Here is a 27,171-nt window from a genome sequence, read left to right on the forward strand (position 1 = left end):
TGTAGTTAAAATTGATGACGGAAAGGTATACAACTGCACCCCCTAGTGGGCAAAAGGTCGTAATCCAAGCAACAATACAGACAAATGCTAATGAAGTTTTAACTTTCCAGGCGGGATTTCCAAACTTTTTGTAGGATTATGGCAAGCCATGGATCCTGTGACCTTCAGAAATCTCAGAAGGCACACATACACACACACACACACACACACACACACACACACACACACACACACACACACACACACACACACACACACACACACACACAATGTTCCAGCAGACAATTTAAGGAAATGTTGACCTTCCACAGCTCTACCCAATCATGCATGGGCCAATTGACTATTTGATTTCACTGCACAGAAGCTATGATTTCCATCTTAGGACAACTCTACCATAATTCCAAGTCAACAGACACTACAGAGTACCTAGTGACTTTTTAAAAATCTAACTATAATCCAAATACACATAGTCTCTATATTGGGGGATACTTGATGTATTACTTGACAGAAAGCAGTATCTCACCTTCCGGGCAAAAGAAACCAGGTCCTCCTTCTTCCTACTATAGTAAAGACAATCGCTTGTCTTCAGACTCCAACTCTCAAAAAAGCGTGGCAAAAATGTATAGGAGAGCCGGGCACTGGTTGCCTATAATCCTAGCTACTCAGGAGGCTGAGATCTGAGGATCACAGTTCAAAGCCACCCTGGGGAAGGAAAGTCCATGAAATTCTTATCTCCCATGAACCACCAGAAAACTCGAAGTGGTACTGTGGCTCAAGTGGTAGAAAGCTCACTGAAGAGCTGAGGGACAGCACCCAGGCCCAGAGCTCAAGACCCATAATTGACAAAAAAAAGAAATGTATAGGAGGCTGGAAAATGGTTGAATAAAGAATCTGGTGCTAACAGAGTCCAGTGCCAGTGACGCCAAGGGGAGGCATTGGCCGGACCTGTTTCCGTGGCTCTGATTCCATTTACCCTGTCCTCTGCGCACTTCAATCCCATAGATTCTTACACAACTCAATTTTCTTCCAATAAACCTCTTTACTGTCTAGGCCAGACCCTGTACTTACAATTAAACTGCACCGAACTTCTGGAATTCTTTGAGTGAGCACACAATTAATTCTCATTAAATGCAATGTGTTTTCTCATTGGCACATTGAAGCAGATGAAAATTTCCAGAAGCCACTGTTAGCACGGGCAGCAGTCCTCCTCCCGCGAGCCTCCCCTTCCCCTCCACTTTACGCCACAGCCAGTCTCTGGGAAGCCTGTTTAGTCGTTTCCCTTAACATTTCTTGTTTAACGTATTGAACAAGCCAGGGTATTTTATATAGTTACATACCAGTGTGTTTTCTGATGATTAGCCAACGGAAGGATGAAACATGTTCTCAGAAAAGAGGTTTGAAGTGTAGAAAGCTAAAAAAATTACAATATGAAAGAATCACAAATATTAAACACGGCTTTTCTTTTTTGAACCCTAACAAAATAGGTCCTACTTTTCAAGTATTATTTCCCTGACTTTTTTTTTTTTAAATAAGAGTGAGAAATACTGCATGTTCTCAGTTATAGGTGGAAGCTTAAAAAAAAAATTGCTGATCTCCCAGAAAAAAAAACAATTACTAGAGGCCATGCAGTGGGGAGGAGGGGAAATAATGGGTACCAAGACAGTGAGGCTGGAGGAATGAGCCTGTGTCACTCCACACAAGGAGAGTACAATGTAGGACATTTTATTATTTTATGAAGAACTAAAACAGTTGAAAGATTTCAAATACAGGGCTGGGAAGGTGGCTCAGTGGTAGAGCGCTTGCCTTGCATGCATAAGGCCCTGGGTTCGATTCCTCAGCACCACATAAGCAAAAAGAAAAAAAGCCAGAAGTGGCGCTGTGGCTCAAGTGGTAGAGCGCTAGCCTTGAACTGAAGAGTTGAGGGACAGCACCCAGGCCCACAGTGCAGGCCCCACGACCAGACCCAAAAAATAAAAAATAAAAAATAAAAAAATAAAATAAATAAAAAAGAAATATTTCAAATACAAAGAAATGGCCTATATTTAGAAGATGGAAACGCTAATTAACCGTGATTCAGTCATTACCCAGCACACAAATGTACTGTCACAATGTACCCATCAGCACACACAATTAAAAATCAATTTAAATTATTATTAATAAACAAGACTTCCTTGTTTCAGTAACTATAGGATATTTTTTAAATAACGTGATTAGTTGTGCTTACCTGTTCATCCAGTTATATACTATCCTTAGATAGTTGTCCTAAGAAAAGTCACTATGATAAAAGAATGTTTTCCAGTTGGGCACCAGTGGCTAGCTACTCAGATGAGGATCACGGTTCAAAGCCAGCCCAGGCAGGAAAGTCTGTGAGACTCTTATCTCTAACAAACCACCAGAAAACCGGAAGTGGCGCTGTGGCTCAAGTGGTAGAGCGCTTGCCTTGAGCTAAAGAGCTGAGGGACAGCGCCCAGGACCAGAGTTCAATGTTCATAACCAACAACAACAACAAAAGTTTTCCATGCTAATCACAATACAGAAAAATAAAGAATATCATCAAGCTTCTAGCCTGGTCTGAGGACAGGAGGAGTCAGACCTGGGAAACAAACTGAGGACATTAGCACAAAAATGATTTCTGACTAACTTTCCATTGACAATATGCATTTTGTCCAAGGAAACCATCAGTTCCTAAAGAAAAAGGTAGACAGATGGACATGCCAGGAAGAGAAGCTGCGCACGCACCAGCCTTCCTCCGAAAATAAACAATCCAGCAAGTCATTCTTCCTGCCTTTCCTGGGAGCCAGAAGGAATAGGCATCATGATCTCTGAGCACTAAAATACACAGGTAACCCAGATTAACCCAGCCTCAATAGCACAGTTAGATCACTAGAAGACATTGTACCTTCACATCCAAAACATAACCGAGTCTACAGACAGTCCACTGCTTCAGAACCGCAACAGATTCCTCCCTCATCAGCTTCACTGGGGTAAATTCTTTTCTACAAAAGGAGGTAATGACTTTTGCCTTGAGTCCCCCAAATTAACCCTGAAATTACGTTCTTAAATGACTGCCAAATAAACTAATCTGGGCCTCTTTTCCTTCACATCTACATTACAATGGGACCTGTAGCCTTCTCATTATTAGATAGATGGTGTAGTTTTCTGTTTATTTCAAGGTGATTCAAGATAGGAGATATTCCACTATAACCGAAGTGCGCCAAGAGAGAATTGGTTGTTTTTTGTTGTTGTTGTTGAATTTGGTGCTCTAAACTGCAAGAGTTCGCACATTGTGGGCACGTTACACTTAATTACTGAATAAATAGACATTAAAGATCTGTGATACTGAATGTCCACAACCTATCAGGCAATTATGGGCAAATAACACTAAGTACTTATATCCGTGTGACATCTGGTTTTTCCAACACTCACTTCCAGTGATCCTGTGAGACAGATGGGAAAGGTGGTATTTTCTTTTTCACATAGGGAAATTAGAGGTCAGAATGGTTGAGCAGCTTGCTGTTCTCATGTTTAGTGTTGGAGCTTCAGTGTAATGTGGCACCTCTTGCAAAGAGGTGAATGTTTTATCAATCACCTCTATTTTTACTATTATAATTTCCGCTGGTGAACAAGATGAATAATGTGAGCATTTTAGATGGATGCCTTATGAACTTTAAAACAAATATCCAAAAATACCTTTGACTCATCTGTTTCAGGATAATCCATGGGCCATATAGGTATCAGGTTAATATACAGATTGTTGAGCCCAATTACAAAATTATTCACCAGATCAGACACTGGTAGCTCATGCCTGTAATGCTAGCTACTCAGGAGGCTGAAATCTATCATAATTTGAAGCCAGATGGGGTAAGAAAAATCTGTTAAACTCTGATCTTCAATTTCTAAAAAAAAAAAAACTGAAACAAGTTGTAGCTGAAGTGGTAGAGTGTAAGCCCCAAGTTCGAGTGCTAGAACTATCACGAAAGGATTTTTTAAAAAAGAAAAAAACTCTACTCATCAACCAGGCACCACGTTTAGAACCACAGCTTTTTTTTTTGTCTGTCATAGGGCTTAAACTCTGGGCCTGGGCGCTGTTCCTCAGCTCTTCAGCTCAAGGCCAGGGGCTCTATTGCTTGAACCATAGCACCACTTCTAGTTTTCTAGTGGCTTATTGGAGATCAGTCTCATGGACTTTCCTAGCTGGGCTGGCTTTGAACCATGATCCTCAGATCTCGGCTTCCTGAGTAGTTAGGATTACAGGTGTGAACCGGCACCTGGCTCCCATAGCCTTTTTTTTTTTTTTTTTTTGGGGGGGGGGGGTCCAGTTGTGGGGCCTGAACTCTGGGCCTGGGCGCTGTCCCTCAGCTCTTCAGCTCAAGGCTAGGGCTCTACCACTTGAGCCACAGCGCCACTTCTGGCTTTTTTCTTTTTGCTTATGTGGTGCTGAGGAATCGAATCCAGGGCCTCAGGCATGCAAGGCAAGCGCTCTACTACTGAGCCACCTTCCCAGGCCCACACAGCCTTTTTAATAGGCATCTTAAACTGTAGACTAAGCTCAAGATCCTCTAGATTTAGTTATCTTTCCCTATCATTACATTTTACAGGACAAACTTATTTTTAAAAAAAAAACTTTTGTCAGTTTTATAAGCTACATATTCCTCAGAACATTTTTGCTGTGTTTCTTTCAGCTGTTCACTTGTATCTATCTACCATCTACCACTTCAGCCACACTGTCAGACCTTGTTATTTTCAAGGTAAGGTCTTGCTTTATGCCCGAGCTGGCCTAGACAGTGATCCCCCGATTTTTATGTCCCCTACAACTTGGGTAAAAGGCATATGCCACCACACTCAGCCATTGACTTGAGATGGAGTCTCTTCAACTTTCCCCGGCTACCCTCAAACTCTGGTGCCCTGACCTCTGCCTCCCAAGTAGCTAGGATTGAATTACAGGTTACTTTTCACTATACTTTTTAACTTCCTGTCCTGATCCTTTTACAAATTGTCCTGTGTTTGTGTGTGTGTGTGAGATACATATGTATATATATATAGGGATTTGAACTCAAGACCCTGTGCTTATTAGGCAGGTGCTCTATCAATTAAGCAACACCCTCCACCCTTTTTGCATCTAGTTAATTTTTCTGACAGGGTCTCATATTTTTGCTTGGAGCCAGCCTGGACCATGATCCTTTACTTCAACCCCTTCACAGCTCAGATGACAGGCACATCCCACGCTGGCCCAGCTTATTGTGAAGACGGTTTCTTGTTAAGCCTTTGCCCAGGTAGACCTCAAACCTCAATCCTGTCTACTTTCCTGATCTCAGCCCCCTGAGTAGCTAAGATTACAAGTGGGAGCCACTGTACCCAGTTTTATCTATTCTCAGAGACAGTTCAAAGGCATCTCATGATGAAACCCTCAATGACTCTTCCTTGAAGGCCTTGGTTGCTGTCAGTGTTAACTGTGCTGCATGACACAAAGACATGGGAAGGCTGTTGCATGGGGAGAAAAAAAGAGATGTAGTACATGGAATCTAAATAATTTAATAGATTTAATAAGCATATTAACATTTAAAGTTCATTTCTTCCAAAAACAACATTTTAATTACATTCAAACTGTACTCATTTTAAATACCAACAAACTCATCATTTACATACAAGGCTAGATATTAGAAAACGTGAAAATTTAAACAAGCTGTATTTTTTTGAAGTCCTTCCAAATCTAAAACACTGAAAATTACTAAGTATATATCTTTAAAAAAAAAAAGTACACATTATCAGGAAAACATAAGCTGATCTAATAGGAAAAGAAATGTAATACATGTAAAATGGAACATAATTCATATAGGCTCAACTTACAGGTGTACTTCAAAGTATAAAAAGAACAAACCTAAGAGCTACTAATACAGCTAATACAAACAAAAATCACGGCTGACATTCTAATGCACCAATAATGCTTCTCAGAGAGAACTGATGGTCTCAAGATTTTTTGTTGACCAATGATTTTGCATTTCTTCTCAAATACAGAACCAGAGTACTTAGAATTTTATCTTTAAAGAAAATCCATTTTTTTCTTTATGACAACAACTCAAAGATACCATGAGAAGAAGTATCCAGTCTAGTGTATTCAGGTATTTTTTTTCCCACATACCCTATCCTTCTATTCCCCTTGAACAAGCCTCTAAGGGAACTGTACAAACCAAGCAACTCTGAGAGGACAAAGAAACCTGAGACTTGGCATTAGCATAGGTTGGAAATTTTTTAAATCCCCATTTATTAAGTAGTAAATGCAGAAAAGGTGGAAGCCATGTCTGAAACATAAGTTAGAAAAAAGAAATTAAACATTAAAGAAGACATTTAGAACTGTGGTCCTTGTGTGTTTTAGCTTCAAAGACATAAAGCAACCAAGCTACCAATAACTGCTGTGTATCTTTTAAAACTTGTAGAAATGTCTTTAAATCTTTAACAAGGTGCTATATAGCCAAAGATGTCAAAATTACTGTGCTCATGTGAGGGACATGTGAAAGCTGTTATGGGGGAGAAAGAGAGAGGGAGGAGGAAGGGAGAAGAGAGGAAGAGAGGGAAGGAGGGAGGAAGAAAAAAGAGGGAGGAATATGGGACTTCTCAGTTTAAAAGAGGCAGCTCTAGACTCAGCTAAGCACACCACCTCATTTATCAAGGCAGGAAGGAGTTCTGCCCTTCTTTAGATTTTACTGCGTTTTATCTAATCACACACAAAAAAGAGCATTCCTTCTTTTTTTATTTTTTTCCAATATGTCTCTGGCTTAAATGACAGAATGAGCAGTTCTTAACACACACTATTTATAAAGGCCATTTATAAAGTTAGTTGGCTGCTGGCATTTTTTTCTTGGTGGTGAATAAAGAACTGACTCTTCTACATGGTGCTCAGAAAAACCGATAGTCATGCCTGCTCTGCGTTACAAAGTGATCAGTGCGTTGTAAAGCAAAGTAAGTGCTGTTGTGTCAAGCCATGGAATTATTACTGCTGTGCTCCCTATGATCACTATAGTTCTCACACGTGAAGACGGCATCGGAAGCAGCACTGCGACCACACTCATCACACGTGCCGCACACCCCTCTCCGTTTGGGAAACTTGGTACATTTCGAGTTTCCTCTGGGCATGTTCTTCCACGGCAAAGCATTCTAGAACAGTAAAAGGGAAAAACAAATACTCTAAGTGTCATGCTAATGACAACAAATACTGCTAGCACCCAAAGTCAAATAGGCATAACCTGCATTGTCAGTCACTTGTGGGTTTTTCTCCCAAAGGAAGGCGTTCCCATAACTGGAGCAACTGTTCACCAACCTGTGGTTCTAGCTCCTGGATAAATCAAAAGTCAAAATAAACATACAAAGAACTAAACTGAAAAATTACCAAAAACTACACTGATAAAAATGCAAAAAAATAATTCCATTCTTTTTTTTTTTTTTTTAACCAGACCATGCTCAAACCAAATGTTTAAATTGTGCGAATCTCTGCTTTAAGGTATACAAGTTGACTTTCAGATTTAAGATGAGTGAATTTACAAATGTCTCTACTTTCACGACAAAATGCCAACTGGCTTCCACGAGTCCTGGAATTCTATGTAGAAATAATACATTTTTAATGGTGATTTAGCAAAAGCACTCAAACTTGATAGTCTTTTTTTAGGAATTGTCTATTTCAAAATCAGCATTATAAAATAAAAATATTATTATACAGGTAAAAAGAATGCCACTGTTTTACAGTCTACATGTGTATGTTTATCACCATGAGCATTTAAAAATAACTTTTTTGGGGGGGGGGGGGGGGTCAGTCGTGGGGCTTGAACTCTGGACCTGGGTGCTGAACCTCAGCTCTTAGCTCAAGGTGAGCACTCTGCCGCTTGAGCCACAGCACCACTTCCGGTTTTCTAAGTGGTTTACTGGAGATAAGAGTCTCATTGACTTTCCTTGCCTGGGCTGGTTTGAACCATGATCCTCAGATCTCAACCTCCTGAGTAGCTAGGATTACAGGTGTGAGCCACCGGCGCCCTGCTTTAAAAATAACTTACACTTCCCATGAGGATGTAAAGCGAGCCACACTGATCCAAACATGTGACTCACTGTCATTTGGCCTCAGTCTATATTCTCTTAACATCAAATGGAGTAATAACTCATTTTATTAAAAATATGAAATAGTTATTTACTTTACCTAATTAGTTTAAGCCACAAAGACATTAAATAAATAAGTACGCAGACTGCAGACTTTCTCCTGGACGTGCTGAACAGCAGTAAACGCTGTCAACGCCAGCACAGTACCTGCCCATCCCGGCTTATCTGCACCTTCTTGTTGTCATTCCACGGGTTGAGCAGGTGGTGTGCACACTGGAAGGGAAGGCTCTCTTTTCGTATCCACTCCACCTTAAAGACCCCGCCCAGGCCCGCTGAGCCCCAGTCTTGGCTCTTCTCCCTTCCTATCTCAGAAGACATACGGGAAAACCCCTGTAGGTAAAAGAAGGGGAAGAGATGGAGGGAAAGTTGTTAAAACATCTGAACTTACTTTGTCTGATAAAGCTGAGGGTTTTTTTTTACACTTTTAAAGTAAAACTATAAAAGATACTTAACAAAAAAAATCAAATATAAAGCTTACTAGGTTTATTATCAAATTTTAGAAGAAAACACAATTTTAATCCAACACTTCAAATGTTAACAGTTTCTAAATAATGTGTTTTTTACGTCTACATTTATTTCATGACAATGAAGAGAACTGAGCTAAGGTTTTATTTCTGTAATAAATTCCATGTTTTGTAAATTCAGATAAGCATGAAGGCAAGCAAAGTTAAAAAACGTATGTTGTCAATGCTAACTTTCTTGGCCTACTTAAATAAACATTCAACTGAGTCAATCTCTCCATAGTGTTAAGTGCATCTGAGAACCAGTAAATCTACGGTTATGTTCAGAGGAAAATATTTATGTGTGAAGGCTCTGGTGTTAAGACAAAGCAAAATTAAAGAGGTCCCAGTTCTATCACCCCTAGAAGAGATGTTAAATACCCTTCATTCCAAGTCAAGCAAGAGGCACCATTCCACTCCAATGCAGTACAAAGCTGGTTTTCTTTTGCTGTTTTTACCTGTACAGTGTGACCCACAACCAGAACAAGTCCATTTTACTGTTTTAGGACAGCTCACCTGGAAATGTCCAGATCCTTGAACAGAAAATACCAAGTAAACCATGCTGCTCTCCCAAAAGGCCCGATTTAGCTTCCGCTCATTACTAGGGGTTGTAGACCAGATGCCCTTCTGTTGAGAAATTTCAAGGTTTCTCAGATTGCTACTCTTCATTATGAAGTACCGAACAGGCATGTTTGGTCTTGGTGAAGGAGATTTTGAGCCCTATAAAACAATGTGTAAGTTCTCCGAGGGTAATGTGACCTTTCAAGATCAGCAAACATCATTTCCATAAATACATAAGCCAAAAATATTTTATCAAATAGTCAACAAATGCAAACAGCTCATGATGCTTGAAAACTTTTAACGCCTTGTTGCCGGGTGCCGGTGGCTCACACGGTTCAAAGCTAGGCCGAGCAGGAAAGACCGTGAGACTCCTATCTCCAATAAACCACCAGAAAACTGGAAATGGCGCTATTGCTCAGTGGTAGAGCACTCGCCTTGAGCTGTAGAGCTGAGGGACAGTGCCGAGGCCCAGAGTTCAAGACCCACAACTGACCAAAAAAAAAAAAAAAAAGCCTTGTTAAAAGGATCCAGACTTTAAGACTCCAAATGGATTTTCACAAAATGTTTTTAAAACCTTGAAATTCAGAGAACAAATTTAAACTCCTATGTGCACTATGAGGAGGAAGTCTTCGTGACAAGCCTAGCAGTCTTGGAGTTCCAAAACAGAGAAGGGTTTAGAGACTGCAGGGATTCCAATCTGCGTGGTAAGTACTGCAAAAGCTCAAGTAGTTGAGTGCCAGTTGTGAGCCAATCAAGAAAAGAGAGAGCCAGGCCTCAGAATTCAAGCCCTGACACTGGCAACCAACAAACAAACAACAACAAATTAGAATGCTAATTCAGCAAAGACTATGGCTGGAGTGTGAAATTAGCACAGAAAAGATGCAGAGCAGGGAGAATAACTGCAAATTCACATAACAGCCACCACCAATCCACTCACTAGAAATTACAAAATCATCTCGCATTTTGAATTACAAAGACATTACAATGATAAATAATGCCAAGTGCCAAAAATACACACCAAATGAAACTCTTAAGGGTTTGTTAAAGAAAATGCAAAATAGCACAGCCATTTTAGAAAAGAGTTGAAGAGTTTCTTGTAAAGTTAAACATATTACTATGTAAAACAGTATATGGTAAAAATGTCTGCTGAATATCACCCATCCAAATACCTATTCAGGTGTGGAAACTAAAAGTAAATGCTTCTGAACAAACGAAATAATTCCTATTACACATTTTAAAAATGACAGTTTCCAGTTCCATATCACTATCTATCTTTTGCCTTCCTACCTTCTGTATTTAACAATTTATTTAGTATATTTTAACATAATTATTGAATTAACAAGCAAAAGAAATACATGCTTCTGATTTTGAAATTATATACCAAAATTTAAATAGCTTTGTTCTTTTTTTTTTTTTAGTTGGTTGTGGGGCTTGAACTCTGGGCTTGGGCGCTGTCCCTGCGCTCTTCAGCTCAAGGCAAGCACTCTACTGCTTGAGCTACAGCGCCACTTCCTAGCTTTGTTCTTTCAACCAAAAGGTTTTAAAGAAATAAAAATGAACAGCCCAGCTATATACAACTAGTTAATAATTTCTTAAAATATCCTAAAATAATAGTATTTAGTAAGAACATAGAAGTAGTAGAACAGAATAATAGAAGTACAGAATAGAATAATAGAAGTATTTTATAAGCAGAAAGAAAACTAAAAAAAAAAATGTATTCCAAGCACTGCAGTTTGTTTTCCAGGAGTCACTCAATTTAAACCTGCAAGGCACCCCGCACCCCTAACTGGAAAAAGGCAAGCTTTTTTTTTTTTTCCCAGGGCTGAGGACCGAATGAACCTAGGGCCTTGTGCGCGCCGGGCAGGTGCCCTTCCGCTGGGCTAAACCCCCAGCCCAAAGGGAAGCTTTTATTATCTTATTTAAATGTGTAACACTGGAGGCGTTACAAACCTGATGCTTCCTGTGCCTACTTCTGCTACTTACCTTTCCTGAAGATGGTGGGGAAGGACTTGCACAAGGACTTGGGTAGGTGCTGCTGTCCGCAGACTTCACAGAGCACTGGTCTGATCGGTCCTCAGTGCTCCGCTTTGGATGTAAAATTCCTCTGTCTTTGTACTTCTGAGGAGGGTGTAAGGCTGGAGATGGAGATTTCGTCAGTACTCTAGAACAAGGCAGAATGGTCAGAGATGAGTAATACACAAGTTAATGACACAATAGCTCCAATACCTGGGGAAGATGGTGGGAAATTCACTTTAAACGGTGGTAAGTAATTCTCAATGTAGGGCATCCAGGAAACATGTATCAATACCTAACATGTATCAACAAAACACACTTTCAACATGATGCTTTCAGAAGTGGAGGTGTGGCTCAAGTGGTAGAATATTAGCCTTGAGTGAAAAAGCCAAGCCAGAGTGTGAGGCCCTGAGCTCAAGCTCCAGGACTGGCACAAAATAAATAAAATAAAATGTTACTTTCTTTCTAAGATACCTTCAATTTGTGAATTCTGGAAAGGAACATTTTTGAGTTTTCTTTTCATAGAATGATCTTTAATATTAAATGTCTCATAAATACTTTAAAAATCCCTTACATAACCCTAATACTAGTAAGACCTAACTAAAACTTTTCATTTTATTATAAACTTTCTTCTTTGTCCTGAATTGTAAAAAAAAACTATTGCCAGGTGCCAGTGGCTCACGCCTATAATCCCAGCTACTCAGAAGGCTGAGATCTGAAGATCGCGATTCAAAGCCAGCCCAAGCAAGAAAGTCCATGAGACTCTTATCTCCAATAAACCACCAGAAAACTGAAAGTGGCACTGTGGCTCAAGTGGTAGAGCGCTTGCCTTGAGCTGAAGAGTTCAGTTAGGGGCAGTGCCCAGGCCCTGAATTCAAGACCAACCAAAATTAAAAAAAAAAAAAAAAGTAATTCTTAAATAATACAAATAATTAACTTCTTGGAGAAATCACCTTCCATTTAGATAGAACCTTTCTAAAATCATAATTTACCTTTCTGCAGTAGTAGACTCATCAGGAAATTCAGTGTCTGCTGAACTTTTCCTACTATTATTTGACCTCCAAGAGGATGCCAAAGGAAGTTCTTCTGAAGACATAGGTCTTGGCCTCTGGCCAATCCCAGATGGTTGCTGTAAACCTGCAGATTGCTCCTCCGTACTTAACACAGCTATAATTGCTCGTATGGTGGCTTCATCCACTTGAGACCAGGGTTTAGATGGAGCTCTCATTCGGCGTAAAAACAGACTGTGCCACTTCTGTCTGAGCTGCAGCAATAAACTGGCGGCCTGTAATACAGTTCAAACAGGTGCAAGCAAATGTATGTAAGACACTCTTTCATTACTTAAGGTCTGCAGCTGTTACTACTTCCATTCATTTATGTCATGAGTGAAATGAAATTTCTCATTTACCATTTTCCTAGGACTAGAGAGTGTTCGGGGGGGGGAGAGCAAACACTGGGTACGTAAAGACTAATAATGAAACACAATAACACAGTAGATAGAGAAAAAGACATTGGTGCTACTGAGACATTACTGCTGTGTCTGCAGAACATCCAGATGATGCTGTTCAGAAGGCAACAGCACTCCCAGAGCACCCATGGTGACTAAGCCTACATGCAGAGGCATGGCTCCCTGGGACGAGCAGAGCCAATGAGAAGAAAACAGCCAAGCACAGAGAACCAGGGAACTTAGCATCAGGAACAGAGAAACATCCTAGAAGGAATGACTACAAAGGGAGAATTAAAAGGGATTAATGTCCCAGTAATTTAAAGACAATGAAGCTGGGGTGGGAAATGAGGGAGAGCAGGATTACGAAAAGGAGGTTATGAGCAACAGTGCCAATGACCAAACTGACTTAGAGAACACAGATGGACTCGGCAAGGAGAGTTTCGGTGTAGCAAAGGGCTGGGAATGAGAATGAGACTGCAGCAGGTTGTGATGATCAATGAATGGATGTTTGAGAGACGTAAAGCTAGCAATTGTCAACTACTGGCAGCTTAGTTGTCCCCTCCTCATCAAACATGGATATAATAAACATTAAAAACAGAGTCATGAAAATTTTTAACTTAAAAAGAATTTAAACTGTTAAAAGTTTACTCCAAGCCAGGCACTGGAGCCTCACACCTGTAACTCTACCTACTCGGGATGCTATGATTATGGTTCAAAGCTAGTCCAGGCCAAAAAAGTCCACGAAAGGCTTATCTCCAACTAAACAGCAAAAAGCCAGGAGCACAGGTGTGGTAGAGTGCCAGACCTGAGTGAAAAAGCCAAGTAAAAGGGAAAGGCCCTGAGTACAAAGCCTAACTCTAGCACGTGTGCACACACGCACAGACACACACACAATTTACTCTCAATTCAGAGATAGATGGAAACAAAAACCAGAAAAGAACACTTGTATTTCACTCAGGAACGGTTACACAAAATAAAGGATCCATGTCTCCAATACTAATTTTTTAATATGCAGAAATACTCAAATATTACTACTATGGTTTGAATGCATTTGTTCCCTCTAATAATTCATGTTGAAACTTAATGTAGGATGTAGAATCACTAAAAAGCTGGAAGTAAAGCTGGCTCAAGTGGTAGAATTGCCAACCATGAGCAAAAACCTTCAGGCTCTGAGTTCAAGCCCCAGGAGCAGAACAAAACTAAAAAATAAACACCTGGTGGAGGGAGTTCATCCCTTCTGCACTTCTGCCTTCTGAGAGCACATCAGTCTTCCCCTACAGTCTTCCTACAGTCCCCTACAGTCTTCCCCTTCCTTGATCTTGGAACTCTTATCCTCTAGAACCTTGAGACGCACATATATTCTATAATTATTCAGTCTATAGTAGTTGTAGCAGCATGAATGGAGTAAGAAAACGAGCTATATGCATCAATACTGATCCACATCTCAGTTTTTCCAAGTCTTCTATTGGGGATAAAAAAAAATATGGAAGACAACACAAGAAGGCTCTGTATTCTCTAATACTCAGGGCTTAGTATTAAAGAAAAAAATTTATCAGACTGTATCAATTCATAGCAACTTAATGAAAGAAATTGGTTACCAATAGGTTAAAAAAAAAAACGTACCTCTGGCTCTAGTTTAAAATTGAGCCACTCATCAAGTTTCAATGCAGCCAAGTTAGCAGTAGTTCTGTCCTCCACTTCACTGTCACTACTGTCATTGGGAACGCCATCTGCTGTCCAAACACATGGAAACAGCAAGCCACTGTTACTATTGTACGTATTGTAAAACAATAAGCAGAATACTCTTTATGTTCACAATTAATTCTTCCCAAAATTCTAGCAACTTACATGGGAGGTTTTCTTAATCCAACACCTCATAAACTAAATATCAGTATTTAAAGAGAAAAATAAGACACACTCAAGACTACAACCTTTAATCACAATGCAATACAACAAAAGAAAAATGCCAAGAACTTGAAAACTGAAGTACAATCCTCATTAGCTGAACAAAGAAGCTCCAGGACTGTTACCAAAAGGAAAACAACAAAAACTCATAGCCCAAGGAAAATATTACGCAAATCAGAGCAGGAGACACAGGCGAGACCAGTGTATCAACACCCCACTCTCTCGAGCTGCCTACCACCACCCTCCCACTCCTCCCACGCCCTCGGCCCATCACCCCACTGAAACACCCTTCGTTCGGGCCATCCAGCCATGACTGCCTTCAGTCTAGAAATTTTCCAGGCCTTCAAAGTTACAGAAGAGATGACCACCCCAACACCAGGGCACTTTCTTCCTGTCCTCTAATTTACACATTGTCTTGAGGAGCTCCACTCGTGTCTTTAAATATTATTTACAAGCTGAAGGCCCCCAAATTTGTATGGTCCAGGCCTCTTCTGTGAACTCCTACGGCTTTCAGATCTGCATCTGCAGCTGCTTTCTAAAACAAACTTCAGGGGCTGGGAAGGTGGCTCAGTGGTAGAGCACTTGCCTTGCATGCCTGAGGCCCTGGGTTCGATTCCTCAGCACCACATAAGCAGAAAAAAAAAGCCAGAAGTGGCACCGTGGGCTCAAGTGGTAGAGCGCTAGCCTTGAGCTGAAGAGCTGAGGGACAGCGCCCAGGCCCAGAGTTCAGGCCCCATGACCGGACCCCAAAAAAATAAATAAAAAATAAAACAAACTTCACTTAGGATGTCTAAGGCAGCTCGGACTTTGCCTGCACAGACCCTGACGTTCCTCTTACACAAGTTACCCTTGCCTCCCCCTTTTCCTTACCACCCAGATCCAGTCTAGCAGATTCTAGTGCCTCCCATGCAATTCTGAATCTACTTCTCTTCACATTAGCTATCATCTTTCCTAAGTATTTGCTTCTTTCTTGTCCCTTAAGAAATCTATTCACTCAGCCAAAAAAGATCTTCTTAAAGAAGCCAGCCTGGGCAGGAAAGTCCAAGAAAGTCCATGATACTCTTATCTCCAATAAACACTAGAAGACCAGAAGTGGCGCTGTGGGCTTAAGCAGTAGAGTGCTCACCTTGAGCTGAAGAGCCCAAGGACAGTGCCCAAGCCCGGAGTTGAAGCCCCACAACCGACCCAAAAAAAAAAAAGAAACACGGTATCTATCATGACCTTGCTCCTTTACTTAAAATCCTTTAAGGGCTAATTCTGCACTATGGTCTACAAATCTATGCCTTCCTTTCCTTTTTTTTTTTTTTTTTTTAGCTTTGGGCCTGCGTGCTCAAGGCTAGAACTCTACCACTTGAGCCACAGCGCCACCTCTGGTTTTCTGGTGGTTAACGGAGATAAGAACCTCATGGACTTTCCTGCCTAGGCTGGCTCTGAACCAGAACCCTCAGATCTCAGCCTCCTGAGTAACTGGGATTACAGGCGTGAGCCACCCGTGCCCGGCTTATGTCTTCCTACCACTAATCATGTGCCCCAGTCACCTGGCCTTTCTGCTAGCTCCAAGATCATTCACTTCCTAGGGTAGACTCCCGGAGCTTGCTCCCTTCTCTCTGGAGAACATTTCTGCCTAATGATAGGGCTGGCTTCTCCTACTCTGAGTCTCATCTCCTTACAGTAACTTGTCTAGGCCTTCTTTCTAAAGTAGGTTACCTCTACAGTAGTCCTCTTTTCATTTTCTTGAAAGTCTGTCTACTTATTCATTGCCTACTGCCTCAACTGCAAAGTTCAGATGCCAAAATATCTTCTTTTCTGTTACACCTTCAATATTTAGCCCAATAGCTGATATTTACTGAATCTCTGAATAGCAAAGTGTGAAATCATCAAAATACCCAGCTATAAAGGAATGCTTAAAGTTTGCCAAACAATAACATTTTATATGTAAGTTCATAATTATGCTGAATGTGAGAATCTTATGGAGCCATTAGTGTGAAGTAATACTCTGATACAAGAACAAAGAATATAAAACAATGAGAAAATAAGTTAAAATATGGAATCAAGTACAGAAAAGTTTTTTAAAGTGTTTTCATTACCATTTATATTTAAGAAGGAAAAAAACTTCCCATCAGTAAGAGTAGTCAAAAATGCAAAACACTGATGTTATGTTATCTAAGAAATTAACCTCATAATTCCAAGAACAGTATACCTTAATAATCTATTTTAAAACTAAGCTACTAACTACAAATTATTGTAATTTCACCTTTTTTTGTTGTTGTTTAGCTGACTTACAATGGATTTTATGTCCTTCCTAACAAATTTACCTCTAAAGGATGAAGGTTCCTGAAGAGCATTGCTTGCTAGTCGAGCTGGTCCACAGAACACCAATACAGTGACAGGTGTCACTGCTGAACAACATCTAATATTAGCTATTCTATGGGCTCTAGTCATCTCATCATAAATAAGCCAATCTGTGGGCAGTGCCTGGATTGCTGCAGCCTGACCATTGGCTGGAGGAATCTATTAGGAAAACAAATGAAAACATTGTTACTTGTATTTATTACCTAATATATTAGAAATACTTCGAAGTCTTTTTTTGTTGTTGTTCTTGGTCTTGGGGCTTGAACTCTGGGCCTGGGCACTGTCCCTCAGCTCTTCAGCTCAAGGTGAGCACTCTACCACTTGAGCTACAGTACCACTTCCGGTTTTCTGGTGGTTCATTGGAGATAAGGATCTCATGGACTATCCTGCCCCAGCTGGCTTTGAACCGTGATCCTCAGATCTCAGCCTCCTGAGTAGCTGGGATGACAGGCATGAGCCACCGGTGCCTGGCAAAGTCTCTTGATGTAACCAGTAGTACGTAATTAATTAGTACCCAAGCAAAAATTAAAGTTATTACTATTATAATTTTACCTCTTCTAACATTTTAAGATTTAACAAAAGTTTTGTTTCAATGTTTTATTACATGTACAGAACTAATCAATCTCTTGAAGCAGACAGATATTTGGGAGTATTTTTTTGTTGTTGATCTTCAACTACCTAAACTGACTTCATGTCAAGGCATTGAAAATGTTTTACCTTTTTATATTGAGGCTGACTGAGAACTGAGGTGGGATGAAATCGTACTTTTTTCTCCTTTGGCCCTGTCAGTACTACATTCTCTCTGTCCACATGGACTAAATTAGGATACATGCCTGCCACCAATGCAGCCTTAACGACAGCCCAGTTCTCGGAGTTTGTGTTAACATCTCGGATGTCACCACCACCTCGCGCTCTAACAAAACCTAGAGACCCAAAAAACAAAACAAAAACAGTGTGTGATTTCCATGAAACCAAGTATAATTCACACAGGTTTAATGATACTCAAATCCTATATTTCACAGATTCTGTTCTATACAGTCTAAAATACAGATGATAGGAAACTTGAGAGCTACATCTGCTCAAACTTAGATTAAGTACCCTATTTATCAGTGGTTTAAGAACCTTTTCAAAATGTGTATTTTTTTGACACAGGATCTCACTTTGCAGTTAAGACTGGTATTGAACTCATGGCTCTCCTAGCTCAGCCTCCTGGACACTAGGACCACAGGTATACACCACCACACCCAGCTCTAAGTGCACATTATTGCAATAAAGTGCTCTGTCAGCTGCTATCAGAAGTATACTAAGATCACAGCAAGAAACCCAACACTCCTTCTGAATGGTGTTAATGTTTTATAAAACATTACTTATGGAAAACAAACATATGCTTGCTCAAATTTCAATAAATTTTCATATTTCCCAACATCTGAGACAACTCTAAATCCTCTGGTCCTTTTCTTCTCTTACTTTTATAGTTCAGCTAATACATGAATCCAGGCTCTAGTGTTTTTCTTTTGACTAGCACTTCAATGTACTATGTTACTAGGGGGGAAAAGAAATCAAAGACGTGATTCTAGAAGGAAACAATAACATTAAAATCCCCTTGTAGAAAAGAATCAACAACCTTCAAATAACTTATATTTGTTTCAGAATTCAAAACATACTTTAAGGAACACCACTCCTATCAATCTACTTAAAATTGTACACTGTTCCTTTCAGAATTAAAAATAACAATTAGCCTGCGGGGTGTCGAGTGGCTCATGCCTTTAATCCTAACTACTGAGAAGGATGAGATCTGAGGATCATGGTTCAAAGCCAGCCTGGGCAGGAAAGTCCATGAGACTCTTATCTCCAATGAACCACCAGAAAACCGGAAGTGGGGCTGTGGCTCAAGTGGTGGAGCACTCACCTGGAGCTGAAGAGATCAGGAACAGAGCCCAGGACCAAAGTTCAAGCCCCACGACCGAAAAACCAAACCAAACCAAACCAAACCAACCAAACAACAACAACAGAAAACCATTAATCGAAAAAAGAATATAAAGTAATCATTACCAACAACTACAGTGTAAATTGCTGAGTATCAAAAAATATAGATTCTATTCACACATTTCTCTATTACATCTTCTGCGATATCTTTTTCATCAACAAGTGAATGTTGAGGTCACATGGATGTCTATAAATCAGCTCATAAACAGTATTATAAAGTAACAGAGGCTGGCATCAGTTGACACTACAAATGTCATATGATAAGGAACAAGCTGGGTACTGTAGTTAACACAGACTCCTTGGGAAGGATCTGTACCTGATGCTCTAAGCTGACCGAGCAGCTGTGTTCTCATTCCTATAATTATTTCCATGGTGGCTTGTGAAAGAAAGTTCTTTTCACAGAAGGCTCGCTCCCATCCATCACTCCGTGCTTTCTGCCATGCCTACAAAAACAGAACAATGACACACCAATCACTTGCTGATCAATAAACAAGCTAAAAACATTCCCCTCATCACTAAAAGTCAATTCTTATCCTAACTTTTTAACTAGTCTAAGACTTCATGATCAAACAGAATTTACCATTAGTTAATATATACTCAAATGTACTCAACTGCTAGTTCTGCAAAATCCCAATGAAAACTAAATGTCAGTAACCTAAAGGACCAGCTTTGTAAAGCAATACCTTCTCAGATCTTTTTTTTTTTTTCCTTCTCAGATCTTTAAGGTGATTCTATTGCACAAAAATGTGGGAAGTTTTCAACCCAATTAGTTACAGTGAGTCATCCACTACTCAATAGTACAGAACTCACAATTACTTTTTAACATTATATACATATTGGAAATATCCTATATATTTGAAGAGCACTTTTTCTATAAATGAAGAGAGAAAATTTAAAACTATAGGTCTATAAGACATTCAAGAGAGTTTAAGTATTAAGAAGCTGTCCAGTCAGGTGCCGGTGGCTCACACCTATAATCCTAGCTACTCAGGAGGCTGAGATCCGAGGATTGAGGTTCAAAGCCAGCCTGGGCAGAAAAGTCTGTAAGACTCTTCTCTCTCCAATAAAGTACTCAGAAAAAGCTGTAAGTGGTGCTGTGGCTCAAGTGGTAGAATGCTAGCCTTAAGTACAAAGAGGCTCAAGGACAATGCTCAGGCACTGAGCTCAAGCCCCTGGGCTGGCAAAAAAAAAATTCTTGGCATAGTGTCTTGAGTTTTCAAGAAAACAGTTTAAAAAAAAAAAAAAACAAGCCGGGCACAGTGGCTCATGCCTATAATCCTAGCTTCTCAGGTGGCTGAGATCTGAGGATCAAGGTTCAAAGCCAGCCCAAGCAGGAAAGTCTGAGACTCATCTCCAATAAACCACTAGAAAACCAGAAGTGGCGCTGTGGCTCAAGCAGTAGAGCACTTACCTTGAGCTGAAGAGCTGAGGGATAGCGCCCAAGCCCAGAGTTCAAGTCCCACGACTGACCAAAAAAACCCAATCAGAAAATTTGATTTCAAAGTCAAGCCACAGCTCTACTTCTGGCTTTTTGGTGGTAAATTAGAGGTAAGAGTCTCATGGACTTTCCTGTCTGGGCTGACTTTGAACCAGGATCCTCAGGTCTCAGCCTACTGAGTAGCTAGGATTACAGGTGTGAGCCACCAATGTCTGGCTCTTGTTTTGTTTTTTTGAGGTGGGTTTTCATTTTATATATCCCAAGCTGGACCTGAGCTCATGATTATTTAGGCTCAACCTTCAAATGCTGGGATTACAAGTAAGTCACATTGTACTCTATTAAAATTCAAGGTAATTCTTATTCAAGCTCTGTTCTGTATCTTTAATATACAAGGGGTCTAAATTAAAATTTTACAGCCTTCCTTGCCCAAGACATGATTCAAATATAAGGAATTCATTATCCAAAAAATAACTACAAGAATATAAGTAAATACAAGCACACACACACATATTCCTATAAGAAAAAAATGAGGGAAAAATACAATAGAAAAATATTGTGATAATTTTAACATACTAACAGCAAGCAGGTATTTTTTCTAGACTACTAATAAAATGTTACTTCATAAAGAAAGCAAACATAATGGAATTGCCATCATTATTTGTTTGCTTCTTATGGTTGACACTGCCTGAAAGAGTGGCCTAGAAGAGTGTTCACCAGCACCTGCAGGAGTGGATGAGCTCACCAGCACCTGCAGGAAGAGCAAGTGCGTTCCCCTGGCGCCTGCAGGAAGGAGAGGCAGTGAAGTACCTGGAATGCTCTGAGAAGAGCCATGTGGTCACTGAAGGTGCCCGCAGTGAAGCGCTTCCGGCAGAGCATGGCCGCTCGCTTTTGAGAGGCCTGCGTTGGCAGAACGAAAGGGTCCCGGTACGCTAGTGTGCAGGCAATTGTAAGGATGGGGTCCAGACACTTCAGAACAACAGCACATAGCACCATCTTGCCAAGATGGGGCTCTACTGGCAAGTCAGCCAAATGATACCCGAGTTCTGTCAGATCTTCCCAGGCGTCCATGGCATCTATTGTCTAACATGGAAGAGAGATTTTGACATGTCCAAAAGCTGCTTACTTAAAAAACAAAATCTGAGAAATACCGTTGCTACCACATCTCATAAAATATGGTAGCTACTTTAGCATTATACCTGCTACTTTACCTGCTATTAATTATAAAAATATGATTTTAAAGTACATGATCAACGAAGGAATTTTTTTTTAAGAAACAAAGACATAACTCTCATTTGGTTTAAATGTTCAGGTAAAACAGTGAGTCAGGTGAGCCAAGTGATGAGGATACCAACCTTAAGCATCTGTACTGCATTTCTTACAATTAAAGCTGGCGGAGGTTCGGGGGCTTTCATCAGGAAATCAGCAATGGTGCAATTCACTGGGGCTAACAGCTTGGTGTGTAAACAAAGCTCCTAAACATTAAAGCAGCAAAAAATTAAATTAAAATGACTGGAATGCTGTTATTTTTCAAGAAATCATGTGTTCCTAAACACTGACCAGTGTTCTTGGTTAGAGCACCAGCAGAGCCAACACTGTCTCTCGGTAAAACGTGGACTCATTCTTTGCCTTGGGTAATCATCTTCAGTCAGCTCATACCCAAATGACCACGGCCTCCTCTGGCCACCTCCTCATGCAGTCCTTGCACACAACCCCCCAGAGTCACTCCCCAAAGGCCATTCCCCCTTTCCCCTTTTCACTACCACATGCTCTAGAACCTTTTAACCAGCCGACTAATATGTAAGTGCTTTCTGGATGCAAGGCCCGAAGAAGCAAGTTGGAGAAAAGTAAGAGGACAAACGCCTGCCCTCATGGAGTTACTGTTTTAACATCAAAAACATACCTGAACAACTAATCATTTGCCAACCACAACTAGTTAAGTGCTGTAAGAGGGTACCAGGAACCAACCAGATAAAAGGAGACTTACCAAGCTCAGCAAAGAACAGAAAGGGAAGTCCATGATGTTTTAAGAGGTGAAGAATGAGTAGTTATCATAAAAGCAAGGGTAAGAAATACAGAGACAGATATACAAGATGTGCTCAAGAAACTAAAGCTACTCATTCTTATTTTTATGAGACAAGCAGGAAAGCAAGCAATAAAGCTGCACACATAGGAAAGAGCCGGTAATTTAGTCTTCTGTTGAGAATTTTCAGCTCCAACTCAGAAAAAAAATTTTTTTTAATCTCACAGAGGAAATGGGAAATCCTATCAGGTACCTGGATGCCAAAACCATGATTTTGTATCTCTTTATACATGTGGAAGCAAGCATCGAGACTAATACAGTAAAGAATTAAATTGATAAACTTTTGGTAGTCTTCCCTGGAAACAGTGGATGACTGTTAAACTTCAAGAAAAACAGTAAGGGCTAGACTGTGTTCCAGAACTTCTGAAATAATAGTGCTATTGTACAATTAGTTTTGCCACTGCTTCAGGTTTGGGAACTTAAATAATCTAATTTCTCCTTTGCTGAGCATTTTCAAGGTCAACACTGGCAGCTATGATTCTTAACATGCTACATTACAAAATAACACTAATAAGTATCCCATAACTTAAATGAACTCCAGTAACTTTAAAAATTTAAAGGTTATTAACTTTTCTTACATAGAATAAGAATTTTGTTTTGGCTATATCTACCTTCTATAATATTTACCATCTTGCCATTTCTGGAAGTCCACTTGGCAGCAGAAGATGAAATGTTCTTTCTCCTCCCTCACCCCAGCACCCCCAAAGACCCCCAAAGTCTTTCAGAATTAAGTAAGTTTCTACCTGTAATGGCATTCTCAAAAGTTCTGGAGTCTGAAATTCCAACATATTCTGAAATCGTAGTCTACTAAACAGACGGAAACAAATTCCAGGTCTACATCGCCCCGCTCTTAAAAATAAAATACAAAATTAAAACTCAAACAAAGTAGAAGGAATATAAATTAGAAAGGCAGTATCATTTAGGATGAATCAGGAGCAAGACATCTGAGTTAGATGCCTTGGCATCTCATTATTTAATTTACTGAGATTCATAAACACCACCTTCTTGATACACTTTCTAGGATTGTGGTAAAAAACAAAAGAAGTACCACACACTTGAATGCAACTCAAAATCCAAGTATGAATACCTGTTTGACAACTTAAATTCAGTCAGTTTTGCTAAGCTGTTGTCAGGCATCATGTTCTGGCACTGTGATGGAGTTGTGCAAATTACACAGAACTGCCATTTATCCCACCCCCACAGACCCATGTCATCTGGGAGGACCATGGATGTTGATGTTTCCCTGAGGTGGTGCCTCAGACTTCTGCTCTACCATTCCTCCAGGCATGTCTTTTCTCTCTGCCTTGCTTTGGTTTCCTTCTATCCTAGGTGGTCTTTTCCCAATTTCCCTGATTGCAGGCTAATGCTTTAGAAGCCTTAGACAGCAGCACTGGACACTCTCCAACCAACCCAAACTCAGGTAGAAGTTACTTCTTCCCAACATAAACACCTGCACTTTCCCCATCTCACAACAATGCCAACCACCCTCAATTGTCTGGCACAGACAGCTGTTTAACATCCTTGATTCTACTCTATTCTTTACCCGCCAGCCCTCAGACATACAACTGATCCCCGATATCACACCTTAATACTTATTATCATCCACTTTATTCCACCACTGCTATAACAATCCTTCATCTGTCCCTTTTATGAATGAAAGTAGTAATGTCTGTCTTTTAGGCCTAGCTTCCACATGTGAGTGAAAACATATAATAAGTTGTGATGGGGGACTAGCTTGTCTCACTCAATATATCCTCCAATTGCATCCATTTTCCTACAAATGATGTGATTTCCTTTATCCTTGTGGCTATGTAATATACCATAATGTGTGTCTGTATGTGTATATATGTCCACACATGTACACATACCCCACATCGTCTTTATCCATTCATCTGTTGTTGGCCTGATTTTAAATGTCAGGCTAGTGTGAGCAGAGCTGCCATAACCATAGATATTCAGGAATCTTCCTGGTAAATTACCTTACTCTCCTTTGGATATATGCCCAATAGTGGTGTAACAGGGTCACAGGGTAAGTCCACGTTTAGTTTTTTGTGGAACCTCTATATGGATCATAGTGGCTTCACCAGTTTACATTCCCACTGGCAGTGTATGGGGTTCCCTTTGCCCCATACCCTTGCCAGCATTTGTTGTTCCTTTTTTTAAATTTGATTTTTTTTTGAGTGGTTTTGATTTTCATTTCCTTTATGGCTAAAGGTGATAAACATCTGCTCATGTATCTATTAGCCATTTGATTTCTGCTTGTGAGAACTGCCTGTTTGGCTCACTTGCCCACTTATTAATGGCATTTGTTCGTTCTTTTGCTGTTTTATTTTTTGAGTTCTGTATATACTGATCTTTTATCTGCTGAACAGCTAGCTGGCAACACACTGGCTACTGAGATAGTACCTTGCTTCCCGCCTAGGCAGGCACTTAACTGTGAGCCTTCTGTTTCTCACTTCTTACCCCAGCTGAGTTCTACCTCACCCAACTTTGCCCCTGAGATGGGACTTTTCTGCCTTGGCTGGCCTTGAGCTGAAATCCTTCGGATCTCAGCCTCCTAAGTAGCTAGGATTACAGATGTGAGCCACTGGAACCTGGATCTTCATTTTATTTTAAAGTAGAAATCAGCCCACATCCTTTATTGCAAATGTTATAGAGTTTTTGCTTCTGTTTAAGTTTCTTGCCTCTTAGTGAAGGCTATATTACATATTTTCAAATCTGAACATGAACTTTTCTTTTGAAAAGACATTTTAAATGGCTTGCTTTACGGAGTGGACATAAAAATTAAGGCTAACGTGAAGCTAACCTTTTATAGGAGTCACATATGATATTTATGCCATACATATATAATGCTTCCGTTTTACAGGTGATTTGTGCGTGCACATGAGTCATGTACTTACCTGCCTTTCCGCTGAATAGCACTAGCTTTGGAAATCCACACCATTTTTAACATTGTTACAAAGTTCAATGCATCAAAGGATTTCTGCAATATTTAGATCATTTTTGTTAAAATACAAAGGTATTAAAGAAGAGCAAGACATTTTATCAACATTATTTACCATACTAAGTTTAAATACTAGCTTAATTTTTTAAAGAGGCTACTGATTTTTGAAAAACCCAGATTTTTCTGGTTATACATATTGCTTTTGTTCTTTGGGTTGGTCGTGGGTCTTGAACTCTGGGCCTGGGCACTGTCCCTCAGCTTTTCAGCTCAAGGCGAGCGCTCTACCACTTGAGCCACAGTGCCACTCCTGGTTTTCTAGTGTTTTATTGGAGATAAAGAGTCACACAGACTTTTCCTGCCTGGGCTGGTTTTGAGCTGCGATCCTCAGATCTCAGCATCCTGAGTAGCTAGGATGACAGGCCTGAGACACCGGTGCCTGGACTATATTGCTTTTTTGATGGGGTAAGAGTGGGGTTTGAACCCAGGCTTCATCCCAGGCAGGCAGTCTACCACTAAGCCAAGGCTCCAGCCTATTTTTGTACTGGCTACTTTTGAGATAGGGTCTGGCTTTTTGCCGAGGTACACGCCTGAACTACAATCCACCTATTTTAGGTTTCCCATCAGAAGCCTAAAATTTGTTTTTATTTTATTTATTTTTTGGGCCCGGTCATGGAGCCTGAACTCTGGGCCTGGGTGCTGTCCCTCAGCTCTTCAGCTCAAGGCTAGCGCTCTACCACTTGAGCTACAGTGCCACTTCCGGCTTTTTTTTTCTTTTTGCTTATGTGGTGCTGAGGAATCGAACCCAGGGCCTCATGTATGCAAGGCAAGTGCTCTACCACTGAGCCACCTTCCCAGCCCCAGAAGCCTAAAATTTGTTAGCCCTATATGTGAAGTAACTTTGACACTACTACATGTTTTTTTGGGTCCAGTAGTGGGGCCTGGGCCTAGGCACTGTCCCTCAGCTCTTCAGCTCAAGGCTAGCGCTCTACCACTTAAGCCCAGCGCCACTTCTGGCTTTTTTTCTTTTTGCTTATGTGGTGCTGAGGAATCAAACCCAGGGCCTCATGCATGCAAAAGGCAAGCGCTCTACCACTAAGCCACCTTCCCAGCCAGGACACTACTACATTTCTAAGCCATAATTTAATAAACAAAGGAATTAACTTCTAAAGTATTAAAACACACTTGTTTCAGCTTTTAATAATTTTTAGAGCAATAACACCTGAACTCTCAATGACTACTAATAGTATTCATTACTGTTCTATTACAGGAGAAACAAAAGTTATCCCTCCTTTACTATAATGAAACCTTTTTTTTTTTTTATTGTGAAAATACCGTACAGAGTGGTTACAATTACATGGGCAAGGATGCAAATTCTTTATTGTGATTACATAATTTCACATTATTGTGGGATAGTGATGCTTAAAGTCACAAACACATTCTAACTTTCATGGGGCAAATTGTCTATCGTGGTCTATAAAGTTTGAGTTCTATGAGCTTTGACAATAGTTATTTCTTCCACATTGGGTGGTATGTACATTGCTTTTGCATAGTCAACTGTTTCCTCTTTCCCACTTGTTCCCTCCCTCCCATCGCTGCCATTGAGTTGCTTAGTTCATTTTGGTCAATGTCCAGCGCAGCTGATGGGTCCCACTGTTGTATGTTTTTCCCTGATTCCCTCTAGTTCTGTGTCCTCCTCCTAGTTTCCCTCCAGTGTGCACATATTTACCATATATGTGATCAGCAGCAAGGGGTTATATAATCTTGTAATAAAACTTTATTGTCTCTAAGATATTCCCAATAATT

General features: G+C 40.3%; 1 protein-coding gene across 2 annotated transcripts in view; it reads right to left on the minus strand.

The window, feature by feature from the left end:
* Nucleotides 1-5,521: 5,521 nt before the first annotated feature.
* Nucleotides 5,522-27,171, minus strand: part of Ythdc2 (YTH domain containing 2) — a 50,577-nt gene continuing 28,927 nt past the window's right edge. Inside the window, exons 17-30 of one of the 2 annotated variants that reach the window (XM_042671316.1) lie at nt 25,325-25,407; nt 23,168-23,273; nt 21,697-21,816; nt 21,152-21,424; nt 19,223-19,349; nt 17,638-17,843; nt 16,884-17,079; nt 14,287-14,393; nt 12,209-12,501; nt 11,187-11,364; nt 9,159-9,362; nt 8,290-8,472; nt 7,242-7,330; nt 5,522-7,152 (exon numbers count right to left, since the gene is read on the minus strand). In XM_042671316.1, coding sequence (XP_042527250.1) covers nt 7,250-7,330; nt 8,290-8,472; nt 9,159-9,362; nt 11,187-11,364; nt 12,209-12,501; nt 14,287-14,393; nt 16,884-17,079; nt 17,638-17,843; nt 19,223-19,349; nt 21,152-21,424; nt 21,697-21,816; nt 23,168-23,273; nt 25,325-25,407 — 2,157 coding nt within the window. In that variant the 3' untranslated portion in view covers nt 5,522-7,152; nt 7,242-7,249. Of the gene's footprint in view, nt 7,153-7,241; nt 7,331-8,289; nt 8,473-9,158; nt 9,363-11,186; nt 11,365-12,208; nt 12,502-14,286; nt 14,397-16,883; nt 17,080-17,637; nt 17,844-19,222; nt 19,350-21,151; nt 21,425-21,696; nt 21,817-23,167; nt 23,274-25,324; nt 25,408-27,171 lie in introns of both variants that reach the window. The other variant, XM_042671315.1, reaches the window with a different exon arrangement.

The sequence above is a fragment of the Dipodomys spectabilis genome, unplaced genomic scaffold, assembly GCF_019054845.1.
Source record: "Dipodomys spectabilis isolate Male_0828 unplaced genomic scaffold, ASM1905484v1 ptg000611l, whole genome shotgun sequence".
In the NCBI taxonomy this organism is placed as follows: Eukaryota; Metazoa; Chordata; class Mammalia; order Rodentia; family Heteromyidae; genus Dipodomys; species Dipodomys spectabilis.